The 23,006-nt window shown below is 43.0% G+C and overlaps 1 protein-coding gene across 9 annotated transcripts in view; it reads left to right on the plus strand.

Moving 5' to 3' along the window:
• AMBRA1 (autophagy and beclin 1 regulator 1) overlaps positions 1 to 23,006 on the plus strand; it is a 136,672-nt gene that overhangs the window by 101,207 nt on the left and 12,459 nt on the right. For all 9 annotated transcript variants that reach the window (XM_072865044.1, XM_072865042.1, XM_072865046.1 and 6 more), the window contains 2 exons: positions 6,505 to 6,644; positions 22,647 to 22,739. In XM_072865044.1, the coding sequence (XP_072721145.1) occupies positions 6,505 to 6,644; positions 22,647 to 22,739 (233 nt within the window). The remainder of the gene's footprint in view (positions 1 to 6,504; positions 6,645 to 22,646; positions 22,740 to 23,006) is intronic.

Consider the following 23,006-nt stretch of genomic DNA (forward strand, 5'->3'; position numbering starts at 1 on the left):
CCACAGACTTGTTTAAACTAATTGGCAGCATTATAGAAGTCAGTGATGCAGGTGGCTTCCTGACAGCTAAGCAAGGGACATATAGTGCTTTCAGTAGAGTGGTAGATGCTTCATAGCAGCTTATCTGATATCCTGGTGTCAGAGATGAACTAGTAAACACATTGACATTAAAAAAAAAATACAAGGTGAGATCTTTCAGTGGCAACACCCTATTGGGATGAGTAAGGCAAAAAAAAGATAATGAATTTGTTCAGGGGCTGTTCAGTCTCAGTAAGGTGCTTACAATCAAAAAAGATGAAGTGAAACTTCTGAAACTTCAAGTTCTTGTTCAAGGTCAGATTGCGGAGCAGAAGTTGAAGGGCAGTTGAATGCAAAATGTGTGCAGCCCTAGTTGGACTGCTGTTGTTCTTGCTCTGCTTATGCCTTCATCCTGTTGCTGCACTTCATCTGCTGCTGCTCTGCAAATACAAGTGCACTTTGTCGTTTTCTGCATTTTTTTGAATGCTCTTTGGGTAGCTTCATACTGAATGTAGCCTTTGCTTTGAGGTGTGCTTTCAGTGATCTTAGTATTGTGGATTGGCTGAGCTTTTAGGGCTGGATCTGTATTATATAGTTCATGTAGCTTAGTTTGTTAAAGTGTATTACAAAATGAGGTACCTGCACTGGCCAGAAGCTCTAGTATAGCTGCAATTATATTGGCAAAGCTGTGCAGCCTCCACAATTACTTTGGTGGTATAACCTGTATCCATATGAAGAGCACTTTGTTTACCACCATAAACTTTAGATCTGTGGTGGCACAAGACATAAATGTTGGCTGCCAGTACAGCTATACCCATCCAGCAGAGATCAACACTCCTTTCTGAAGCACTTTTCTCTGCACCCAGGTCAGGGTGGTCTTGAAGCTGTGGATTTTACCAGTCCTCCCAGTAAGAGGTTTCTGTTGAGTTTAGCACATTAGATGTTTCTCTTCCTGTGTGTTTTCCCAGTCAGCCAGCCTCTAGTGACAGCATTGATTCAGGTGAAATTAATAATTAAATTTTAGGCTGGTGCCTGATAAACCCACCTGGTCTGCTCCAGCCTTTCCTCTCCCTTTACCTGTCAGGATGGAGCTTCATGGATGACAAGATTTCTCCATGTAAACAAGAGAGCAGCTGCACCCCCTCCCCACGCAGTCTTTATCAAGGCTGATCTAACAGCCCAGTTTACTGCTTGGGCTAAGCAGAGGTAATGGCTTGAAATTTATTGGCATCTTGAAAGACGATGTCTCTATTGAATTTAAAAAGATAAAAAGCAAGAGTTCCTGCTGAGTTTCCCTCCCTGCTTCTGCCAACTTTCTCTTCTCCTCCAGCTTCAAAACATGTTTGTTCTTTCTTGAGTGCCAGAGAGAAGAAAGGTCCCACTCTGCCAAACAAGTAGTGTTCAGCACTCCTCTGCCTTCCATTGCTCTCCTTAGAGGTGGGAAGGCCTTGAGCAAAGAGACGGCTGTGCAGATGACATGGTGCCTCCACTTTGGCCAGGCAGTGCTGCTTGGACCAGGCGAGCAGTGCGGCACCATTGCCAACTGGCAGCAGTAGCACAGGCTTGGGGCAGCCTGCTGCTACTCTGATGACTGACAGGATCTTGGTGATTGCCCTGCCCAGCTTTTTAATGGTGGCACACCCCAGAAATGGAGGGGAAGGGTGGAATTTGAAGAGTGTTATTAAATAGCAGCAGCTTCCCTGGGACAGAGTGGAAGGGGAAGAGGGAAACACTAGGTCAGTAACTAGGGCTTTGCAGAGCAGAGGCTTTAAGCAAAAAGTTTTCTTACCCCTCCAGGGCAGGTACAAATTAACTGTCTAGCTCTGTGCTTGTGTGTTGTGCCCTGGGCCCCTTCTTCCCACGTAAGTACAGCAGCTTGACAGCGAGGAAGAGATCATCGAGAAAGATTCCTTGAGGCTGTTGATTGTCATGCAGCCTCTCCTGGCTCTCTGCCATAAGTAAATATTTAGTTTAATACCTAAGCAGTGGCTGTGACAGGTGCTACAATACTGATGTGCCAGCACTGACAAGTTGGAGAGGGAGCAGCAGCAGTGGACTTGAAGTGGCCTTTGCATTCCATGCAGCTTGTTTGCTGAACACTTTGAGGGCCTATTTTTTCTTTTCCTCATGTCTTACAGCCCTGCTTTCTCTGAGCCATCTTCTCCCCTGCTGAATTCAACATTGAAGAAGTGGCTGTGAAGTGATGAAATGAGCTTTAGGGAGTTCAGTAGATGACGTATGTGCCCACTCCTGCTCAGGGAGGATGGAAAAGGCACACCAAAGAGATAAGTAGTTTCTTTTAGTGCGGTCTTTGAAAATAGAGAAGTGCAGACAGAAATTACTCAACCAGATCTTTCCCCACACTTCATGGTTACAGGAATGTATAATGGAAGCAACCAGCTGTTTCTTTAGTGAGTATTGCTTTCCCTTTGTATGAGAGTTGCCTTTTGTGTGGAAGCTTAGCTACCTAGACAATTTTGGTGTTTCTAGAGGAAGACTTTTTATCTTGCTGACATCCCCTGAACTAAGAGGAGAGATGGAGTCCCTGAAATCACAGAGTACTTCTGGAATCTCCTGTGAAGTGTGGGGAGATCACCAGAGACAGGGTTTTCTACAAACATAAGCACAGGTCAAACAACTGTTCTGTGTAATCCAGGCTGGGTTGTGTGGCCCTAAAGGAAAGGGGTAGGACCTTTCTTGCCTACTGAAATGACATCTATATGTTTATGTTGTTACCAAGAAGAGAACTGCTTGCTATACTTATGTTGCCTGTTTGGGCTCAAGCTTCCATAGGGATGTTCTGAAGCTCCCACTCCTCAGACTTCACAGTGTTTATAGTTAGAGAAACATACCATTCAAAACTCTGTTTCAGAACAACATCTGGAAACGAATGCAACTGCCAACTTCATAACATGCTGAATCACCACATCTAATGGTACGGCTATGTGTTATTGAATTATAGTAGTGTAGTGATGCTAAGAGCAAGTTTGACGTTGGTTATGGTGAAGAGCCTGGAATGGAAGCCTTCTGTGACTGCTAGCAGTGATTATGGGCTGATAAAGTGTGATGCAATACGATATCTGTCCTAAACGAAAATGCCACCCTATTAAAAATAAACTCTCTGAAGGCTGTGGTAGAGTGTGGTGTGCACCTTAAAGATTAGTGGACTTTTACAACAGTGGTTCTAAACTGATTCCTGAAACCTTGGCCATCAACATGGCTGTTACACATGGCCTGCAACTCGTCTGTGGACCAGCCCTAATGAAAGGGAACTGGTGAATTATCAACTTTATGCATTTGTATTGCTAGTTTTAAGAGTGTTTGAGGGTTGGCAGCAATCTCTTGACCTAGAAGCTGGAGAATCATGTTAGTGTAGGATTCCTGTAATAACTTGAATATTATTCCTAGAAGTTCAGAACTACAAAGCATGGACAATCCCACTAGCAAAGAGGTGTGGTCACTCTGTGGTGTGTTTTCAGGCTGGCTAATTTGATTGAAATATCTCAGTAACTTTTATAAAAAGTTAGCAATGGAAACAAAAAGACAAAAAAAAAAATCCTAAAGGAATTAGCTGTGATCTGTGGAGAATAATGCTTCCTGGCAGGCTTCTGACCTTCTTTGAAGAGAGGGACCTGCCGATGTTGAAGGAACTTCAATTTTTTTTCTACTCTGGGGGTAGAGTAGGGGGTCTTGCTAATGGATGCAATTGCAACAGCCAGTCTGTATGACTGCATCAGATTGATTAGCTGGGTTTTGGTTACTGCTGTGAGTGGTGATTATGCCAGTACAGCTGCTTTCTCTTTTTATGTACTAATTACCACATGCACGGATGTCATCACCCTTAACACTGCGTGGAGTTGTCCCATTAGCGTGGGAGTGGGAAGCAGCAGGGGAGGGGAGCTCTTTGGCATGACAAGCTGTTTAGAAGTGAATGGAGTGGAGTGATGAAGCAACTATTCTTACACAGAATTTTTAAGCCATCTTATCTTTGAGATTCTGCCCTCAGCCAACATTTTTGCAGGTTGTCAGAGCCAGACCCATGTCCTTGGCAGCACTTTCCATGGGTTGCTATTTACTGCAAAGCACCTGGATGCTGAGCTGTAGCTAGCAAGTCTCCCCCCTTGGCATGGCTGGTTGCGGAGCCTGTGGGACACCGGCTGTACAAACTGACCTGCCTGTGGAGGAGATCTTGCGGCTAGCCCAGGAAGGCAGCTTCTCTAGCTGTGATACCTTGCAAAGCCATTCTCAGGAGAAAAGAAACCGTTTGTTTCCGACTTGCCAAAGAAGGATATGATGGAAAACCCTTGCAGTTCTTGAGAGATTTGGAATGCTTATTTTATGAATTTATGCTCGAGCTCTGGCGGACCCCTCCCTTTCCCCTCCCTCCTCCTCCTCAAAATCCAGTCTCCCCATCTCAGAGTGCACCATAATCTCCATGGTAACAGGTGCTATCACTGTACATCTGATTATTCCCCCCCCCCTTCTTTTTCTCCCCCTGTGCCCCCCCCCTCCCCCAGCAAGCAAGGCGCAGAGGGAACAGGGCAGACATGACAGAGATGGGTAAGAGCTAGATAAACCCCTAAGGGCCTGTTTCTTCCATCCAAACACCAAGCTTCTCTTGAATACACTAACTGCTGAGTCATAGCCAGGGTGAAGAGTGACCAGTTTCTGTCATACAGAGAAATCCTTAAGGATGTTTTCTCCTCTAATGTGGCCTCCTCAGAGGAGAGGTTAAATGAGTTACTGATGACGGGAAATAATGTAGCTATATTGTTTTGCTCTCACTTGCTTTGTTTGCGCTACGGTGGTCAAGATGAAGGTTCTGGGTACTAGCTATTGGAGGGCATACAGTTAAGTGGTCTCTGCCTCAGACTTCTGAAGTTAAATTGTCAAGCAGACAACATGTGGGGTGGGCAGTAGAGCTATGGAGAAGAACAGGTACGTAAGCTGTCGTCCTGATCCCCAGTTTGTTATGCTAGCTGATGAGTCCCACCCTAATGAATTCTAATTACTTCAGGCTACCTCAGCAGTGCAGTAGTGGTTGATCTGCATTCCTATCTACCTTTATCCTGTTGTTCCAGCACATCCTCATTCCCTTCCCTGCTTCCTGGTACAGCACCATCTCCTCTTCTGAGGAGTCTGGAAGAAAGGTTCTGTGTTGGATGGATGGTTGCCCACCAGAAAATCTAATGAAAACATATCTTTCACCTGGGAATTATCCCATTGAAAATCTAGATTTGAAGTCTGTGTTGCGTGCAGTGATTACAGGTGTAAATCCTAGATAAATTTCTGCAGAAATTCTGTTAATGATTTGGACTTGTAAACGCGGTCTTCAGTCCTACCCTTCTGAAGCCACGTTGGAATGTGCTCTGATGGCCCAGTTCACTGAAGCAGCTTGTCCCTGTCTATTCCTGGTACTCAAACCAGCTCATTACCCCTCTTTCCACTTCCCATGCCTTTGTTTTTATGATCTACATGTGTCATATTTTCTGGCTAAATGGAGTGTTGTCAGTATACCCAGTTCTGATTGCTGGATGGCAGGGTGCAGGAAAGCATTGTGCTGTACAAAAGACATTAGCTTCTTGGAGCAGAAGGAGAGTATCTGCATAGGTATAATCTGTTCCACTTCATTGTTCTTGCTTTTCAAGCTCATATGCTTCAGAAACCAAGCTAGTGCAGACCAGAAAGCAGAGCTTGCTATTGGTCCTTCGTGTGCACAGGGTTTTCATTCGCCTGCATTAATGCAGCATTTGGGAAGCACTGGCTTGCAGCCATGCTAACTACCTGCAGTCTTAGCAGCTCTTCAGCTTCTTACCTTACTGCAGGTAAAATGGATGGTGTTGGAAGGGGACCTGAACTGAGGGATTTGTTACTTGCGTACTTGTGTTATTCTCATAATCTCTGGATTTTGATGTTTCTTTGTGCACTGTTGGTGTGAGGGTTGGTCAAACTCTGAAGCATTTTCAGGGGGCTGTTTAAATGTTTAGAAAAGGAAAGAATTGTATAATTTTTCAATAAAGTTTGGTTTGCTTAATAGAAACAATAAACTTTTGATGCTGAAAGCCCATGTACTTGCCAGTTTCCTGGTCCAGCCTAGTGAGTTAAGATGAGAGATGAAGGCCAGAAGAGTCCCAGTTGTCCTGCTTTCTAATGATTATACCACTTGTCCCCATCACTTTGTTTAATTAGTTTGAATAGAAGGACTGTGCAGCGCACTGAGTGACGTGCAGATTCTCCTGGGGTCAGAATTTCTTCTGCTCCACAGCCGTGTGCCAGTCAGTCTATTAAACACTTAGGGGCACATGTATGTGCGTTTCTAGCAGCTGCTTACTCTCGCTGCTGGATTAGTGTTTTCTTGCAACATCCTGTAAAGTCACATCTCCTTGGCCAGCTAGGCTGCTGTAGGGAGATTGAACATTTGTTTGAGCCTCCTTGGCTCTCCTGCCTTGTATTGTCCTGTCAAGTAACCTCCTGTTATTGTTTCAGAGAGTTTTCAACGTTCTGTACCCAATGCCTGCCGATCAGAGAAGACACGTCAGCATAAACTCTGCTCGCTGGCTGCCTGAGCCAGGCCTGGGATTGGCATATGGCACCAACAAAGGGGACCTGGTGATTTGCCGACCGGAGTAAGTGATTGCTTTACGTGGCGTTATAACTGCTTTGGTCATTTCTGTTCTTAGGGCAGTGGGGATAAGACGGCTTTTCACTGCCTGGGGCATTGTGCTTGAGGGACCCAAAAAAACCAAATCCTAATACTCCTTTTGGACTGCCACAGTGTTTACCCGAGTCTCTTACAATCAGTGTTTGTTTTGCTGATTATAAACTTCTGAGGCTGTTTGAAGTGCATCTCATTAGCTCATTTTATTTCCCATGTCTTTCTAGGCTTTCTGGATCCTTTGTTTCCTGTATATCTAGTGCAGTGTCTTTCAGTCTCTCTGGATTTACGGATTTCTAAAACTTTCCAATGAGAACAGCAAATTTGAGCTGTTAGTGATATGCTTGCTTTCCTCAGCTTTCACGGACCCCTTGGAGTCCACCAACCAGGTTGAAAGCTGCTGACCTAGAGTTATTAAATACTTGTTACAGTATTCAAGCGTGAGATTCTATGAACTGACAAGATTTTTGTCACGATTATGAGCAAGCCAGTGAATTGTTTTGGTCCTCACTTGAAAGCCCAATGATGATGTGTAGACTTTAGCTCTCTCTTCTTTATACAGTGCCATGAAGGGTGTAACTGTCCCTTTGTAAACTTGCAATTAAACACAAGCTAATTTAGATGTGGTGTGACACAGATGATGACTGAGCGTCTGAGCAGTGAAACATGTATTGCTTTCATTGTTCTTGGAGAGTCTCTGCCCCATACTTTGTTGAGACCCTTTTCTCCATTGTGTTGTGCAAGTGCTTCTTTTGGAGCTTTTATGCTGCAGGAACACTTCAGGGATTTCTCTGCTTCAGTTATTTCCTGGTACTAAACTACCTTGGTATTCTTTTGGGTTATGCTTCACATGTTGAAGTTCCTTGTAACTTAAAAGCTGGCAGCCTAGAAACTTGCAGCACTGCTGGTGATCTTACCACATGCATTGTGGACTCCATCTGTTGTGCATGAGATCAGGCATGTGGTGCTTGAGGAGAGTTATATGGTCAGTGTAGAACCACTATCTTAAATCAGAATATATACAGTTGTAATAGTGACTAATTCAGTACAGCCTTCTGGTGAAATCTGTGGTTGGAATTCAGATTGGACCAATTTCAGTAGTACAAAATGCCAGCGCTCTTCAAACAGCCCTCTTGTTCTCTTGAACATAATCTTTCATCAAGGCCTTATTTATACATGAAGTTCTACAAGATATTATTATGGAATAAGCTATAATCACTCTCTTCCAGGATAAGTGGCTTTCTTCAAGAATAGTTGCTGTACTTTCTAAGCAGAAGAATTATTCAGGAATAATGGCTCTCTTCTTCTCAAACTCTAGAGAGTTATTCTAAGTTATTTTCAGTATAGAGAAATGATGAGATCTAGTCTACTGATTATGGCTTATGAGATGAACTTGGACAAGAACCCAGGGAAATGAAGTCTCCCTGAGGGTGGATGCTTTGATTGAATGCTGCAGAGTCAAGCTTAGTCTGGCTGTCCTGGCTTGCCACACCCCACATTAGGTATCCATTCTGGTGCTTGCAGTAGCCCCAAGCTAAGTTGCATGTCTCTTCTTGGCACCTCACTAATTAAAGACACAACATGAACACTTTCATGGTATGTTATGGAAGCACTGTCAGTCCTTCTGCAGTATCTCAGTGAAGCCTTCTTAGCTAACCATGTTGCTAGGGCACTCTTCTATCTCCTTACTTCTATCCCAGCAACCATCTGCACAATTCCAACAAAAATAAACTTTTTGTATACGAACATGAAACAAGGTGGCTGTAGAGGAGCAAATTTATTGGTGGTTTGACAGAAATGCTTCAACAGGTTTCCTCCTGGTGGACTGGAGTTACTGATGCTTCTGGTGATTATTGCAGACCTCACTTGGACTGGTGGGTTCTTTTTGGAGCAGGACAGCCAATATGTTCTATTCTCAACTGCACCATTTTATAGACCAACAACAGCCAGAGTGACTTAAATACCTCTGCATGAAGGTGTAGATATTCACCAACCTGAATAATTTGCACTGAGGCTCTAACATCAGAACACACTAATGAGTGAGGCCCTATCAGAGCAGAAGTGGCTTGTGGCTGTGATGTCTGCCCCAGATCTACTTGGAAGATCCGCAGAGGAAGGAAAAAACCCAACATGTAGATGCCATCTCAATAGTTCTTGGCTTAATAGACTGGGTTTGAGGTTGACAAATCTATTGGCTTTAACTTGAGAAGTGAGGGAGAAAGCTAAAAAATATTTGTGTCGTTTCCATGAACAGTAATACAGAGGAAGAGAAATATTAAATAAAGGATTCGGCAATTGATAGAGTGCTATATGCGCGATAGCCTAGCAAACAGCAGGGATCAAGAAAACACTGTACTGCTGAAGACACCCCCACTGTTCTAATTTGGCAAAGAAAACTCGTCAGTAGCAAACAACTGAGATAGTTACAATTCCCTGGGTCTTTATTCCCATGTACAATGGAGGCATTTGAAACCAAGTACTAAAGGGATCACATAAACAGGTTGGAATAGAAGCTGTGCCTCAAACACAGGATTTGAAAAGCATGTACTTAGGGAAAATTAGATGAGTAGACTGGAAGTACAAGCTGACCAAAAAAAAAGGCATAACTTGAAGCTCCATGGGCTCATAATGAGAGGAGTAGTCCTTCCAGCGTTCTAAAGAATCAGTAATTAAAATCAAATGTTTTGGGCTATTCTGCTACGTTGGGGTAGCACTGATGGCAGTTTTTCTTGCAGATGGAAATGGGGAAGGTCAGGTTATGTTGGCAATCCATAATGTGAACTTGGTACACAGATTTATGGCATATGTTTTGAAGGAAAGGAAAATTAAAAACACGGAAAGCAGGATCAAATGCAATGTGATTTGACTAAGGCAGAGTATAGCAGGTTGGATACCTGTCCTTGAGAATTTTATGTATTTATCTTTAATTAAAGGGTCAACTAAGGACTTGCTCCAGGTCTAATACCTCTGCGTTTTAGTAAGGCAGTACCCATGTTGGAACTACAATAAATCTAGTTAATTTGTAAAGAATTGGGATTAGAACAAGATCTGGTAAAGAGCAGGTGAAGGCCTGGCTAAAGGAAAGAATACAACATGATTGAGAGCTGGACTCTGTTACAAAAGAGGTCATTGACAGACTTCTTTAAGAACCTGTTCTGGGGCTGGTTATTAATACTATTTACACTAATGCCTTGTAAGGGTGCGCTGATAAATTTGCAGAGGATGTGACATTAGCCTTGTCATTGTAGAGAAAGAGATAGTATTGCAGAAGAACTGGATTGCCTGGAAGTGACTGGAGCTATAGAAATGAGATAGAATTTAGTAGTACAAAGTGCACTTAGTGTCTAATAACACTGAGCTCGGTGGTTAAAATGACAGAGGAGGAGAAAGACTCGAGGTTTTAGTTGATTGTAGGTGATTGAGCCATCAATACATGAGGCTGTAAAACCAACGAATTTAGTTCTAGGATGAGACACAAGGTGCTTAATAGCAGAGATAGCAAAATGTTACTATCACTGCAGAAGAAACTAGATACATAAGCTGGAACAGTTTAAAATTCACATATTCATATTCAGAACTGCCTTTGAACTGGTACAGTAGTTGAGGAGAGCTGCTAGTGGGGTCAGTGGAGCATTTTTACCTAAGAAAACCTGCATCTTGGGGTCTTTAGCAGGGCTAAAAAGGAGGGCTAAGGAGGGGTTTATATAGCATTCCATAAATCTCCAGGAAAGGAGAACTATTTAAATTTATATATTTTTTTTTTTTATTAGAGAGCAAAGAGGCATAAATTGACTATGACTAGGTTGTGGCTGCAAACTAGAGAAAGGTGGCTAACCAGCTGATTTCTGCAATAGCCTGTACATTGGTTGGGGGGATGCAAAAGGCTTAGCTGTTTGGAGATGCAGCTTGGCTGGCTTGCAGAGACAGGTGTATGACTTGAATACTTGTGACTGGGGGTAGGACTGGACTGCTGAGCCGTGAGGCACTTTTTCAGTATTTTGAACCCAAGGTCCATGTCTAAACAGGTGTTGACAAGTTGGCTCTCAGAGCCGTTGTCCTGTAGGGAGTTGAGGTGGTGACAGCAGTGTTCATCCACACTTGGAAATGCACCTAATGGGCCTGAAAGAAGCCTTTAAGAGACTGTAATTCATGAGCCAGTACAGTAGCTATAGGACAGAATAAATGTTTTTATTAGCCAAAGGTATAACCCCTAGCAGGGTTGCATTCTGATGAGTAAAGGAAAGAAAGGACATTGTGTACCCACTTCCTTAGATTTCAGGGTGACACCCAGCTCACTAAACTGTGCTATTGAAAAGCATCTATTTATTTGCTCTGCTTTTTATGTGATTAAATTGGAAGAAACTTTAAATGTAATGTCAGGAAAGTTCCTCCTTTCCCAAACACTCAAAGGCTGACCAACTTACATTGTTTACTAATATGTTAGTTTGAACATGCAGTGTTAGATACAGACTTGTATTGAAAACCCAGAGATCCCAATTGTCAGTGAATAAACACTATTCTGAGTAAGGATAACAAATAGCAAAGGTGGTAGAGCTGGTGTTCAGCAGTGTTTGCTTGTCCTTCATATGTTCTTTTCTTTTGCTTGTTTAGCTGCTGTTTTCACTTACTTGCAAATAAACAAGCTATCCATCTTAGAGCAGGTCTCTCTGACCTGTTTAAAACTTTGTCTACTTTTCCTGCTGAATTACTGTCCTTTTGAGGAACTGTCTGTGTGAAAGAACCCAGGGGGCTGGGTTCCTGTGGGACAGGAACCCAGCTTTTGGAAACAACTTTCTCTGCAAGTGACCAATGGGACAAGCAATTTACTTTTCATGAGTCTGATCTTTCATTTTTGTTTGAAAAAATCATCAGCCACCATGTAAGAGAAGTCACTGGGAGAAGGTTCATGGAAGTGACCACTGGGGAGAGAGCACAAAGTGCAGAAAGCTGATATGAAGAAAGGCATCTGCAAGTCCTGAAGATTCATAGAGTAATGAATGGAATTGAGTAGATCATAGGCAGTGTAAGTGTTTTCGGGGAATGCTTCATGCTTGTCTTGTTTTTTAACCAATTGAAGTGATGATAGGCTGGAGCAAGGGTACTCAGGTCTGTGGTTCACAGGCGAGTCCTGCTGATAAGAGAGTTTTGGCCCTAGGATGTGGATTGGAAATAGGTTGCAGTCTGTATGAGGTTGTGACAGCCTGTTCTGTTTTTGAGGGTCCTGTAGTTCACTGTTGTCATGGTTCAGTGTACAGATGGTTGCCAACTGATAGACTTGCATATATATTAGATCACGAGTCTGCTATCTGCTTGCACGTGGCTTCACATTACCACGTGGCAGTCTGTACTTTTTGCATGTCAGATGAGTTTGTGTACAGTCCAAAAGTGTGGTATTGAAAGGCTCTGAGGCTGCCACGTTTTAAAGGGTTGGCACCATTGAGCTAAATCACGACACTAAATTCATGACACTGATGTTCATTGGGAGAGCCGTGCCACATGAAAACAGGAATCCCTTTAGGCACACCATTTGAGGAAGTGTACTCCACTTGGCAAATGAGGGGAACTACCATGTACTACTCGCTGTGGCCTGGAGGTCTGTCGCAGGAGGTGGTACAGAGCAGTGTGAATTCCCCCCACCCCTCTGCTATTCTGCACACTGCCTTTTCTGTGTGGCTGCTAGTGCTTTTTTAGCCTCCCCAAGGCTGCTTCTCCCCCACCACATGCTGCCTCACATCCTTTGTAACTGACCACTGCTAATGCTCACTAAAGTTTTGTATGTCTTTCTTGGCTCTGCATAGTTCAAGCTTTGGTTCAGTTCCTGAATATTTGGGTTTTTTAGCATGGAATGAAATCCACGGTGTCTTGTACGGTAGAAACACCTCTACTGAATTAAAAAGGAATTTGTTTTTTAGTGCTCATAACCTTTCCTATCCTGTCGCATCCTAACAAGAGCTTTCCCATTCAGAAACAGCCCTGGTGGGGCTTCTCAAACACTGATTGTCTTGTAGAACACGAACAGGTGAGACCAAAAGTGAGGAGGTGCAGACTGCGTGTTGCTTATTGCCCTTTGCTGGCTTCTCTTGTGGAAGACTGCCATGGGATAAAGGCAGGGGGTCCAAGTATCAGCTCTTCCTCATTGCATCTTGAGTACCACCACCACCCCCCCCCCAGCCCATGCTCAGGAGCAGGTTCCCGAAGGGCTCAGTGCTCACATGCTTTTGAAAATACTAATCCAAAAACCTCAGTGTTCTGAGAAAACTGTTTGAAAACCAAGCACTCAAAGCACCTTGTCTAGGGCTAGCTATGTAATGCAGGCATCCACAAGAGAGGGAGGATTTCTTCAGCAGACAGAGAGCCTCTGATAATGGAGTTAAAATATCCCCTGAAGATGTATCTGGTTCAGAGGCAGCACCCCTTGGAATTCTCTCATTGGGAAGCAGGTGTGGAGAGTCTCAAATTGATTTGGTGCTATGCAGTGTGCATATTTTAATTCTTTGTGATGAGATCTGCCTCTAACGTGAAATTATTCTGGGAAAATTCTCTTCATGATAAATTCCTATGCTTTGCAGAGGATCATTGCAGTTGTCTGTCCATGCCAGTCCAGGTTTTTTTCCTCTGAGAATTGCATATCCTCTCATCTAGTAATGGGGACAATGTGTCTGCATCTAGTTATCAGCACTGGTAAAGAGATGGTGATCTATCCAGCTGCCTGGCGCATCATGTCTCTCTGCTGGCTGGCTCCATTTGTCAGGCTCTTCAGCCTCTAGCAATGATGCCCCCCAACAGCATGAGCCCTGGTGCATTGTTTGCCTTTTAAGAGTCGCTTCTGGAGGATGGAGTAAGCAAAGAGACAGAAGGAAGAGCTGTCTTCCTTCGTGTGTAACAAAGGGATGTTAGCAACCCTGCTCAGGGAACGTTTTCACAACTGTTAACTGAGGCAGCTACAGATACTGGTTATGTCTGAGTCCTCCCTGGAAATGGCCTTTTGAAAGGCAGCATCTGCACAGTGGCCTTTGACCATGTCTGAGTAAGCGAATGCATGTCCTGGACACTTGCTGCCTGTTAACCACAATATACACTGAATTTTCTAAATAAGGGTAAAAGATGATTTTGATTGATAAAAGGGCTGAAAGGAGGGGGAAATGGCCAATTTTGCACTAAAGATGTGTCCTGAAAGCTTATATTTAGATTTTGTTATTCATGCATTTAAGAAAAAAACTGAAATGAATTATTTCCAAATTGTGCAGGGAAGCCTAGGTATCCTGAGTGCCAAGAAGCTCAGTCATTGCAGAAGCAAGAGAAGTAGGGTGGTAATATGGAGGCTTGGAATGGTATCTCCATTCTGATATTGTTTTTTATTCCATTTCTATTTCTGTTTCTGTATGTGAATTTGATATCCAGGATGAATGATGGCATTAGGTGGAAGATGCCCTCATAAAATTCCACTTAATATGTCTATGAATCCTAGAGATACATTTCGAGAGCTGCTTTAAGTCTTCAGTTATTAGCAAGTTCATTTCCCTCACCCAATTCTTCAAGATATGCTGAAGCACTGACTAGTTAGTGACATTTATTTTTCACCATGAGAAAGGGAACTTGGTACAGAGCTCAGTGTTAAAGAAACTTAACATGCTACTTACCAGTTTGTGTACTGTCACTGGGCTTCTGCAGGTCCTTACTGGTTCTCAGGTTGGGTAGCAATCTTTTGAAGAGTGTGGCCACGTACTCTAAGAACAGTTACCAAATGCTTCACTTAAATCTATTCAGATCACACCTGCTGCCTTTTCTTCCTTTACTTTTTTATAATTCTATCTACAAAAGCAATTAAATTTCATGCAAGCAATTATTTGACTTACTGCCTACTTCATGTGGCTCACTCTTTCATTGTTTTCATATATCTTCTTTTTTCTCTTTGTTATATTACTGTCTTTAAGGATAAAAGTTACACTTAGGAGAGAGTAATTGTCAGTTTAAGTATGGCTTTCTTTTTGAAGAGTGCTGCTAAGTTGACTTTTTTGGCCTTTTGTCACTTCCTCAGTTTTTTATAATGTATTAAAAATCAGGTGTGAATGGCTCAAAAAAGTTAACTTCTTAATATCCCCCCCCCCCCCCCCCCCCAAGAGTGCAACTAGCTGCTATGTCTGGCTTCTTTTCTTACTCTGTAATTGCATAAGTACCCTTGGATATTTTTTAAGTGGAGACTTCAGTGAGAAAATTCAGTATCTCGTCCACTTTGAGTCATCATTGATTTTTGTCCTTAGCCTCACTGATGAATAGACTTTTTTTCATTCTAGTACCATTTTCCTCATGTTTAGTTTTAGAATATCTTTTCCCTCTTTGGCAGCACCAGTCTATCCTGGCTTCTTACAATATTTCTTTTCTCTGCAGGTCTGTACTTCCTTGTTCGGTTGTTTACTCCCTTGGTTTTCCAATAAGATCATCTTCAATTTTCCGGTCTTTGATCCAGTTTATTTCTGGAGTTTTATTCGTTGTCCCTTATGCCTGTGTTTTCTAGCAGGACTGTAGTGAATTCAGCTAGCAAATAAAACAGCCAACTTTTTCTTCATTTTCTTTCCTTTTTTTAAATCCTCAAGCTATCTGGGTCTGTAAATGGTCTCAACTCAATGTCTGCAAACTGTGAATAATTGGAGTAATAATTGTGGATTTCGGATTTTTTGTCAATTCCCCCCCCCCTTCTTTTTTTTTTTTTTTTTTTTTTTTTTTTGGAGGACTTTTCCCCTGTGTGTGAAACAGAACACTTTTAAGTTGGCTAATTTCAAAGCTGTTGAAGATTAAAAATATAAAACTTGGCTTGCCCTGTGGATCTCATTGAGATTAGACCAAGCCAAGATCTTGGTTCTGGAGCTTGGCAGCTTTGTGTGTGCACATCGCAATGTTCTATTAAAAAAAAGCATTTGCTATGCTTGCTAATTTTAAACATTTATTTTGAAGTTGATTTCTCCCATTCTAAATGCATTTTCCTGGTTTAGTTTGTTGGCATAAGTTCTACAAAACAAGCCTACTTCGAAGTTGCCTTTGAATCAATGTAAACGTTAGTTTCTGCTAAAATGCTAGTGAAAGTTCAAAGATGACTAAAGAGTGACTTTGGCTCTCAAGCCTTGTAGCAGTTTAAGATGTTTAAGGCCTTAGAAGGCTTAAGCAATTTGCGCTCCCCCAAAGACTCCTAACATCCTAAATTGTCTAAGCCACTGGAAGAGCTGATAGATCATAAACAGCTTAAGATATTCTGAGGGTTCAAAGCTTATTTGGAGTATAGTCTGCCTGTAATCATGTTAAGCAATTAACAAGCCTTTAGGTTTTTAGAGGACTTTAAGCAAGTTATCCATCTTTAGAGCTTGGTTTAAGGTGATACCTAGCTAAATTGTCCTTATTTAAGGAACTTAAAGCTCTGCATTCTGGAATCTGTTATTTACCTTCCAGAGGATCCCTATGTGCTACTTGGTGTGGTTGGAGCCAGATAAGAGAAGGATACCGTGGAATACTGGCACGATTTTGAGTCAGAAGAAAATCAGTGAAAGTTCAGGAAATTCTTATTTGGTCTGTTTCTGCTTTGTTTATTCCAGGCTATTTGGCCTGGGTGGTATGTTCTTATTCACATAAACAAGCATTATTATTTTTTTTAATAGTGCTGAAACTATTCTATAGTGCACTGTATGATACACAAAAATCTTACCAGTCTTACCAGGAGCAAATCTTAATGCTGGGTCTTCCTTGCACGAGTGTTTTGTCCGTCTGCTTGCAGTAGTGCATTAATTCAAATATTTTGCATTTAATGATGGCCTCAGTATGCCCCCTCCAAATTGGGATATATTTCTTCTAAATGTCAAAGTAGCTGATGTCTAGTTACAATATCAGTAGCGCAGGAGTCACGTTCGGGGCTAAGAAGGTTCCCCTTGTTCTCCCAGGTGCAAGTTACAACTTCCTGTGTCATGCTGAGAGTGGTGTAAAAAAGCTCTGGGAAAAGCTGCTTTAAAAAACCGTTGTGGCATTTCGGTAGGAGAATTGATATTGGCATGACAGCTGTCTGTGAGGGACTTCTTTTGTCCTTATTCCCAACACAGGTTTTGCTGTGTAGCTTCACGTCCCTTAAGGGCAGCGCTCTCAACCTCAATATTTATACTTGGGTACCAAGATAATCAAACATCCAGACTTTCATACAAAACTCTCTCTCCTTCTGTTCTGTCATTGTCTTGGTGCTTGATTTCTATTTATCGCTCCTGTTGAATGTGTTGGAAGACTGATTCTTAATTTAAGACTTTCTCCCTTGGCATGTAAGACAAATTCCTCTTATGCTTTCTGTTGGTGTGTCCTCCATTTCAACTCATTTTATGAGCCTGCTCATCTGCTACATGCATGCTGTAGGTAGGTTGCAAATGCTGACTCCTGGAAGTCACTTGGGTTTTAGCTGTAGTGACCCTGTGGATCAGAAGAAACCATTCTGTTTGGGTTCTTCCTACTGTGTTAGTCTCTCTTCTCTCTCTCACTCTCTTTGAGATATCTAACAGCTTAGCTGATTGATGACTCTCTTCCTTAGCTGAGATATCACATTTTTTGCCCAGGGAAGATGACTGTTAGAGGTGTGCCTTCTATATAAATCTTATCCACTGGCCGCAAGAGCATGGATTGTATCCAGCTTTAGTTGCCCAGTGGTGGGCAGAACAAACTCATGCATATTCACGCTGTCAAGACAGAAAAGTGTTATTAGCTACTGGTGCCTCCAAATATATAAGGCTGACCTCATTTAAATGGTATGAGTTTGAATAGAGCCTCTTCAGAAATCCCAGTATTTAACCTAGCTGGCAGGACTGCACGATCAAATAAATGGGGCCAGTCATCTTGCATAGTGTTTTGAGTTGAGTTGGCATCCTCCCTGAAGCAGGCACATGGCTACCAGCTGCACCAAGCTGCTTGCTGTCCTGCTTCTGCAGCACCTTTGGCAATTCAAGTAGGTGTCAGGATGTGTTTCTGCATGGTTGCTGGTTTCCAGGCAGGTGAAGCTTGCAGGATTCTGGAAAATTAGCAGGCTGTATCAGTATAGGGAGTAAAAATGCACTTGCTGCTAGTTGTGGAGAAGAGGTGATCTTTCCATTGTTCCTCTGAATGTGATGAATAGGATAATTTCATACGTCACTTAAATGTCTGTGTGGCTGTTAATTGTAAACTGCAGATCTTGTGTTCTGTACGACTTACCTTGTTAGGAATTCCTGTGCTTGGTCTCATGCTCTTCCCTTGGCTAGTCATACATGGGCTGTACTCCAAGGGTGTGCTCTGAAATAGGCCGGTGCCAGTGAAGCTGCCACCTCTTTCTTGGTCAAAGGGCATTACTGCCCAGCAGAGAGCTAGTCCAGGAATCCCGTTTGCTGGTTCCATACAGTTTGCACTGCAGCCAATTTTCACTTGGATTTGTCTCTGCACGTGGTTCATTGCCTGCACAGAAAGCTAAATATTTATGAAGTAGGGTGTTAGAAATGATTGTTTTCCTATCCAGGCAGCTGCTGGGAGTGCCAAATTTTGCCTTGTACTGACAATACCATTGCCTAGCTAATCATGGGAGCCAGGGATGGGCTTGCTGTGCTGATCATCACATGCCGGCAGAAGAGATAATGAGCTGCTGACAAGGATGCATCTGGAATCTGGCCGAGCGTTGTGTTGCGTGAGATACTATGTGCTGCTTCTTCCTTCCCAAACCAGGACAATGGATTCCTGTTCCTTAGCATAGTGTCACCTTGCTCTCTGTAGCTCACTCTATATTTCCTTGATACAGGTTGAATAGTTTAAGAATGACAAGTTTACACGACGGGAAGAAAGCGCATCTTGGGGAATTCAAATCCTTTGTAAACTAACCTGGTTTTGTATGCTTGCTCTTCATGATCTTGAATGGATAGTATATTTGAGAAATCAGCTTTAAAGAGTAATTTCTTTTGTGGAGAAAGCAAACCTTGGCAGCATGAAAATCAGATGCTCACCTAGCTGCATGCTGCATGGTGTCACTTTGCAGCTAGTCTTCCCCACATTGGGCTTGCCGCAATCTTCATTCTAGTCATGGGGTTGTGCTGATATTTTTAGATGGGATTGCAGGCAGCAATGGCTTAATCAAAACTTAATTCAGTGCTGTAGCAGACAAGTAGTGTGCTACTGTTGGGCCTTTCCATGTAGCAGGATTTGAAGAAGGAGAGCAGTGCATTTGCCCATTGCTGCTACGTTCTTCAGTGTTGAGCATGGTTTAAGTGAAAAGACAGTAAGTGCTATTTATGCCTTCCTGGACATGCATACCCTACTTGCAAATTATGGTTTTTTGTCTTGCCATCTTGCTCCTGGGCTGTATTGTTATGGTAGAGTTGGGGAACTTTTGTCCTAATCCCTCCTCCTATTCAACTCTCCATTTTGGATATGCCAGCTGGGGGGTTACCCAGTAGTCTAAGTCATTTTGTGCTGACCTATGCTTTGTCAATTTACTTTTCAAATACTGGTTAAGCTAATGCAGTAAATCGTATTTCAGCTTTCTTGCCACATATGAATAATTTTGTCATTAATTCCTAGAGCTTGGTCCTAGTTTCTTCAGGGGGACGTATCTGAGCTATGCAGGTAATACCTCCATGCAGAGCGAGAGGCTGTGCTGCCTAAGTTGTTGGCTCTTGGTATTTAACAGGCTCCACTCTGAATCCTTATTTGACTTTCAGCAAAGCATGCAAGTCTGTGCCCTTCATCCTCTCCAAGCTAGTTAATAATGTGAGCTGGACACAGGCGTGAAGGAAAAGTCCATCTCGGAACAGATCCCTGCTGGGAAAGCCAGGCTGTGAGCAGCTCTGCATTTAACAAAGCTAATGGAAATTTCCAGGGAGGGCTTAGAGAGCTTAGTGACAGCCATAAAAAGGAAGAAAATAAGAACTTGACTAAGTGGACTTCACTGTCCATGACTGACGCAGTGTGGAGAATTGCAATTTTTCACTCTGAAGCCCTGGGCAACAAATGTCCTCCTTACTGCATCCACATCCAAGTGGCAACATGCTCCATGCTACACAGAGCTTCTACCTTATGCCTTGGAAAATGTAAAGTGCTTCCAGCATTTCCATGTCTAGAGTTTGATGGAGCAAAAGTTAAATGCTTACATTACCTGAAAAATATTCATTTCTCCAGTGTAAGCTCTGCTTCTGTGAAATGAATAGTCAGGCCTTGATTTGCAAATCTCCTGGGAAACGTACTGTGAAAGGCTTGCTAATTTACAAAATTCAAGCAATATTTTGCAATGGGAGTTAAAAAACCTTTAGGCTTTCTGAAAAGGGAGATTGCACTGTTTTAAATAGGTGTGGTTAAACCAGTGCAAATCTTTAAGCTTAATTGAAAATATGATTTAAACCAAGGTAATTGCAGTTGTCACACACATCTTGTTGTGTACTTAAGTTGGTTTAAGGTGCGATTATGTGATCATGTTTCTAATGAAGGCATGGTCTTAAAGCTGGCACTTAACCCATACAATAGCAGCATTTCTTTGATGAAATCTCTGCTTATTAAGAAGGGAAGTGATGATCTTCGTATAAATGATAGTGCCCAACCAGTTCCCTCTGTTAAGTTCAGATATTTGCTTTCCTCACTGTACCTTGATGCAGTCTGAAACACCTCTTCTGTGTCCTCAATCAATCATCCAGAGGCTGGAAGACCTAATGGGGAGCAAGTTGGATATTGGTCTTAGGGCTGTGGAGAGGCAGATGTGGGTTCCAGGTCAGAGAGGTGCAGATGCATGCAAAAGAGAGCAAAGATCATGCTGAGGGCTTTATCGCTTGAAATCTTTTGCAAGAGGTGGAGTTGGGAGAGGGTAGGTTGGTTAGCTGGTCAAGGGAATAGTCTGCTGGAAGGTAGCAGTGAGGATGCTCGCTGCAGCAGTAGGGAGTGCCAGCTGTATTCTGAGCCACTTTTTTGGCCCTGCAGAGAGACTGGAACACCAGTCATGTAGGTGGCTGTGGGGACCGTGCCTGTACTTTGGAAAGCATGAAGAAGTGTGGAAGGAGGGGGAGAAGAGCATGGGTCAGTTTAGCTCTGTTGTGTAATAGCTGCAGATACCAAGCAAACTAGACTTTTTATGGAAACTTCGACTATCAGGTCAGAAAGTCTCGGGAGTCAGAAAGCCCAGGGAGTGTGCTACTTTGCAGACAGCAAAGTGTGACAGCTAAGGCTCAGTATATTGGGCAGGGGATGGAGCAGCCAGAGGGACTGGCACGGTTTTAGTGACAGGTTACCATCTGTCAGTAAACTCTGAAGCCTTTGTAAATCAGCATCTCCCTGGCAGCTGCTTTCATGGGGTATAATGTAGCGCAGGGCTAGCTCAGCACAGAAAAAGAAAAAAAAGCAATGACTGATTACTTCCTGTAGACTCCATGTGTAGTTTTGTTGACCTAATTTTCTCCAGCTTTCGCCCTTGGTCCCAACCTGGGGTGCTGTCACCCCAGTAGCCTAGCCCCAGGCCTCTAGCACACACAGTTCTCCCATTGCAGCATGTCTGACCTGCAGCGTCCTCTAAGCTGGGGTTCTTGCCAGTTCTGCTGAGGCATCTCATTACAGGGACAACAGCTTTTATATGTACGTAAAACACCATGTTTGTTCCCAGCCGTAACCAGCTACCAACTACTTGCCCTGAATCATTCCTTCAGATTATGGGACTACACTTAGTTCATGCTCTGAGGCTGCCTGCGGTGTGATGCAATTCCAGCTCTTCAGATGCAATTCCCTTCTGTCTGCACAGGACCTTTGGTTTGTTGGTTTTTGTGTTGGTTTTTTTTTTTTACTCACCTTGTGGTGACCACTGCACAGCACTGTTAACGCTCCACCTAGAACCATCAGGTGTCTGCAATCCCCCAGCCATGTGGTGGTACACAGCACTGTTTCAAAACGCTCAGACCAGCTCACAGGGAGCTGGTGTGTCAGCATGGCATGGCAAAACACTACAGAAAGTCTCTTCCATGGTAATGCAGCCCGTAGTGCTTCTGCAGGTGGGACACAGCAGTAGGTGGGAGACCTCCGTACTGCCTTGGACTGCACAGTGTGTGCCTGTCCTCTGACATTTCTGTATGGCACAGAGTAAGCTGGGTTTGCTCTTATTTTCCAGTCTAAGAGCTGCTGGGTCTTAGAAATAGTGGGAGATGCACTTACAGCATTATGGTTATGGTGATTTAGTTTCTGTGATTGCCTGTAATCTTCAGCAATGATGTGATGATTAGCTATACATTGTTAACCTTGCCTGTTCCTGTGAAGTGATTAGCCAACCCTGGCTTCGTGTATCTTTTTGAGAAATGCACTGTGAAAGGTTGCCAGAGCATTGGCTGTTCTGTTAAACTTAGTAGCATTAGCTGTAAAATTCAAGTTTTGGACATTTTGGACATACACATAGTTGATCCAGTACAAACTCTTTTGTGGAAACTTATTAAAATATCCTCTATGTCTGCCCTTGTTCCACAGTGACTCTCAGTGAGAGGGCTGTGTAAAGATTTATTTATGGGTAGAATGAGAACCATTTGCGAAGAAACTAAATGTCAAATAAGAGCAGTGTTTTACTTAGCATTACCTAGTGCAGGAAATGCTGGCAGGCACCACAGAGAGAATTGGCCTTCCCATTCCAATTCTTTGTTTAGTCACTTGGAGTTAGGGTAACCTGATTTTATACACACAGTTGTATATCTTCATTTCCTGAAAATCTCTCTGCTCCTGTTGCTGTGCCTCAGTGCTAACATTGAATTGAAATGCATGGAATATTCCAGAGCAATCTGGGTAACGCAGCACTCCATGTTTGCAAGGCTGTTTATGGTGATGAGCTCTTTTAACAAAAATGTGAACTGAGCTAGATCTGCAGTTTCTGTAGGGCAGGAATCAACGCTGTCCTTCATGTTGTGGGGACATAATGTGTACTGGCTGGAATAGTGTCCTGTCATGCTAATATTTTTTCCTACTTTGGTGTTTCAAGGGCCTTAAACTCTGGAGTTGAGTACCACTGGGACCAGCTGAATGAGAACGTCTTCGCTGTGCATTCCAGCAGCAGGAGCACTGAGCGGCCTGGGTGAGTCTCCTGGATGTGGGTTAGAGAGACTTGACCCTTTCTGCTGCTTTTGTTAACATCTGACAGCACCATTTCTTCTTTGTTCCCTTATCACTGGCTGCTTTAAATATGCAATTTTTTCCCCCCTTTGACATTGCCTAGTTGGGTCACCTGGCCTGATTCCAGCAAGTGACATTCAGTGCCCAAAAGTGCTGCCAGTGATAGTGAAGTACATGTGTCATCCATGGCCTCAGTAACATCCATGAGCAAGCTGCAGGAGGAACACAT

This window comes from Ciconia boyciana, chromosome 6 (assembly GCF_034638445.1).
Source record: "Ciconia boyciana chromosome 6, ASM3463844v1, whole genome shotgun sequence".
In the NCBI taxonomy this organism is placed as follows: Eukaryota; Metazoa; Chordata; class Aves; order Ciconiiformes; family Ciconiidae; genus Ciconia; species Ciconia boyciana.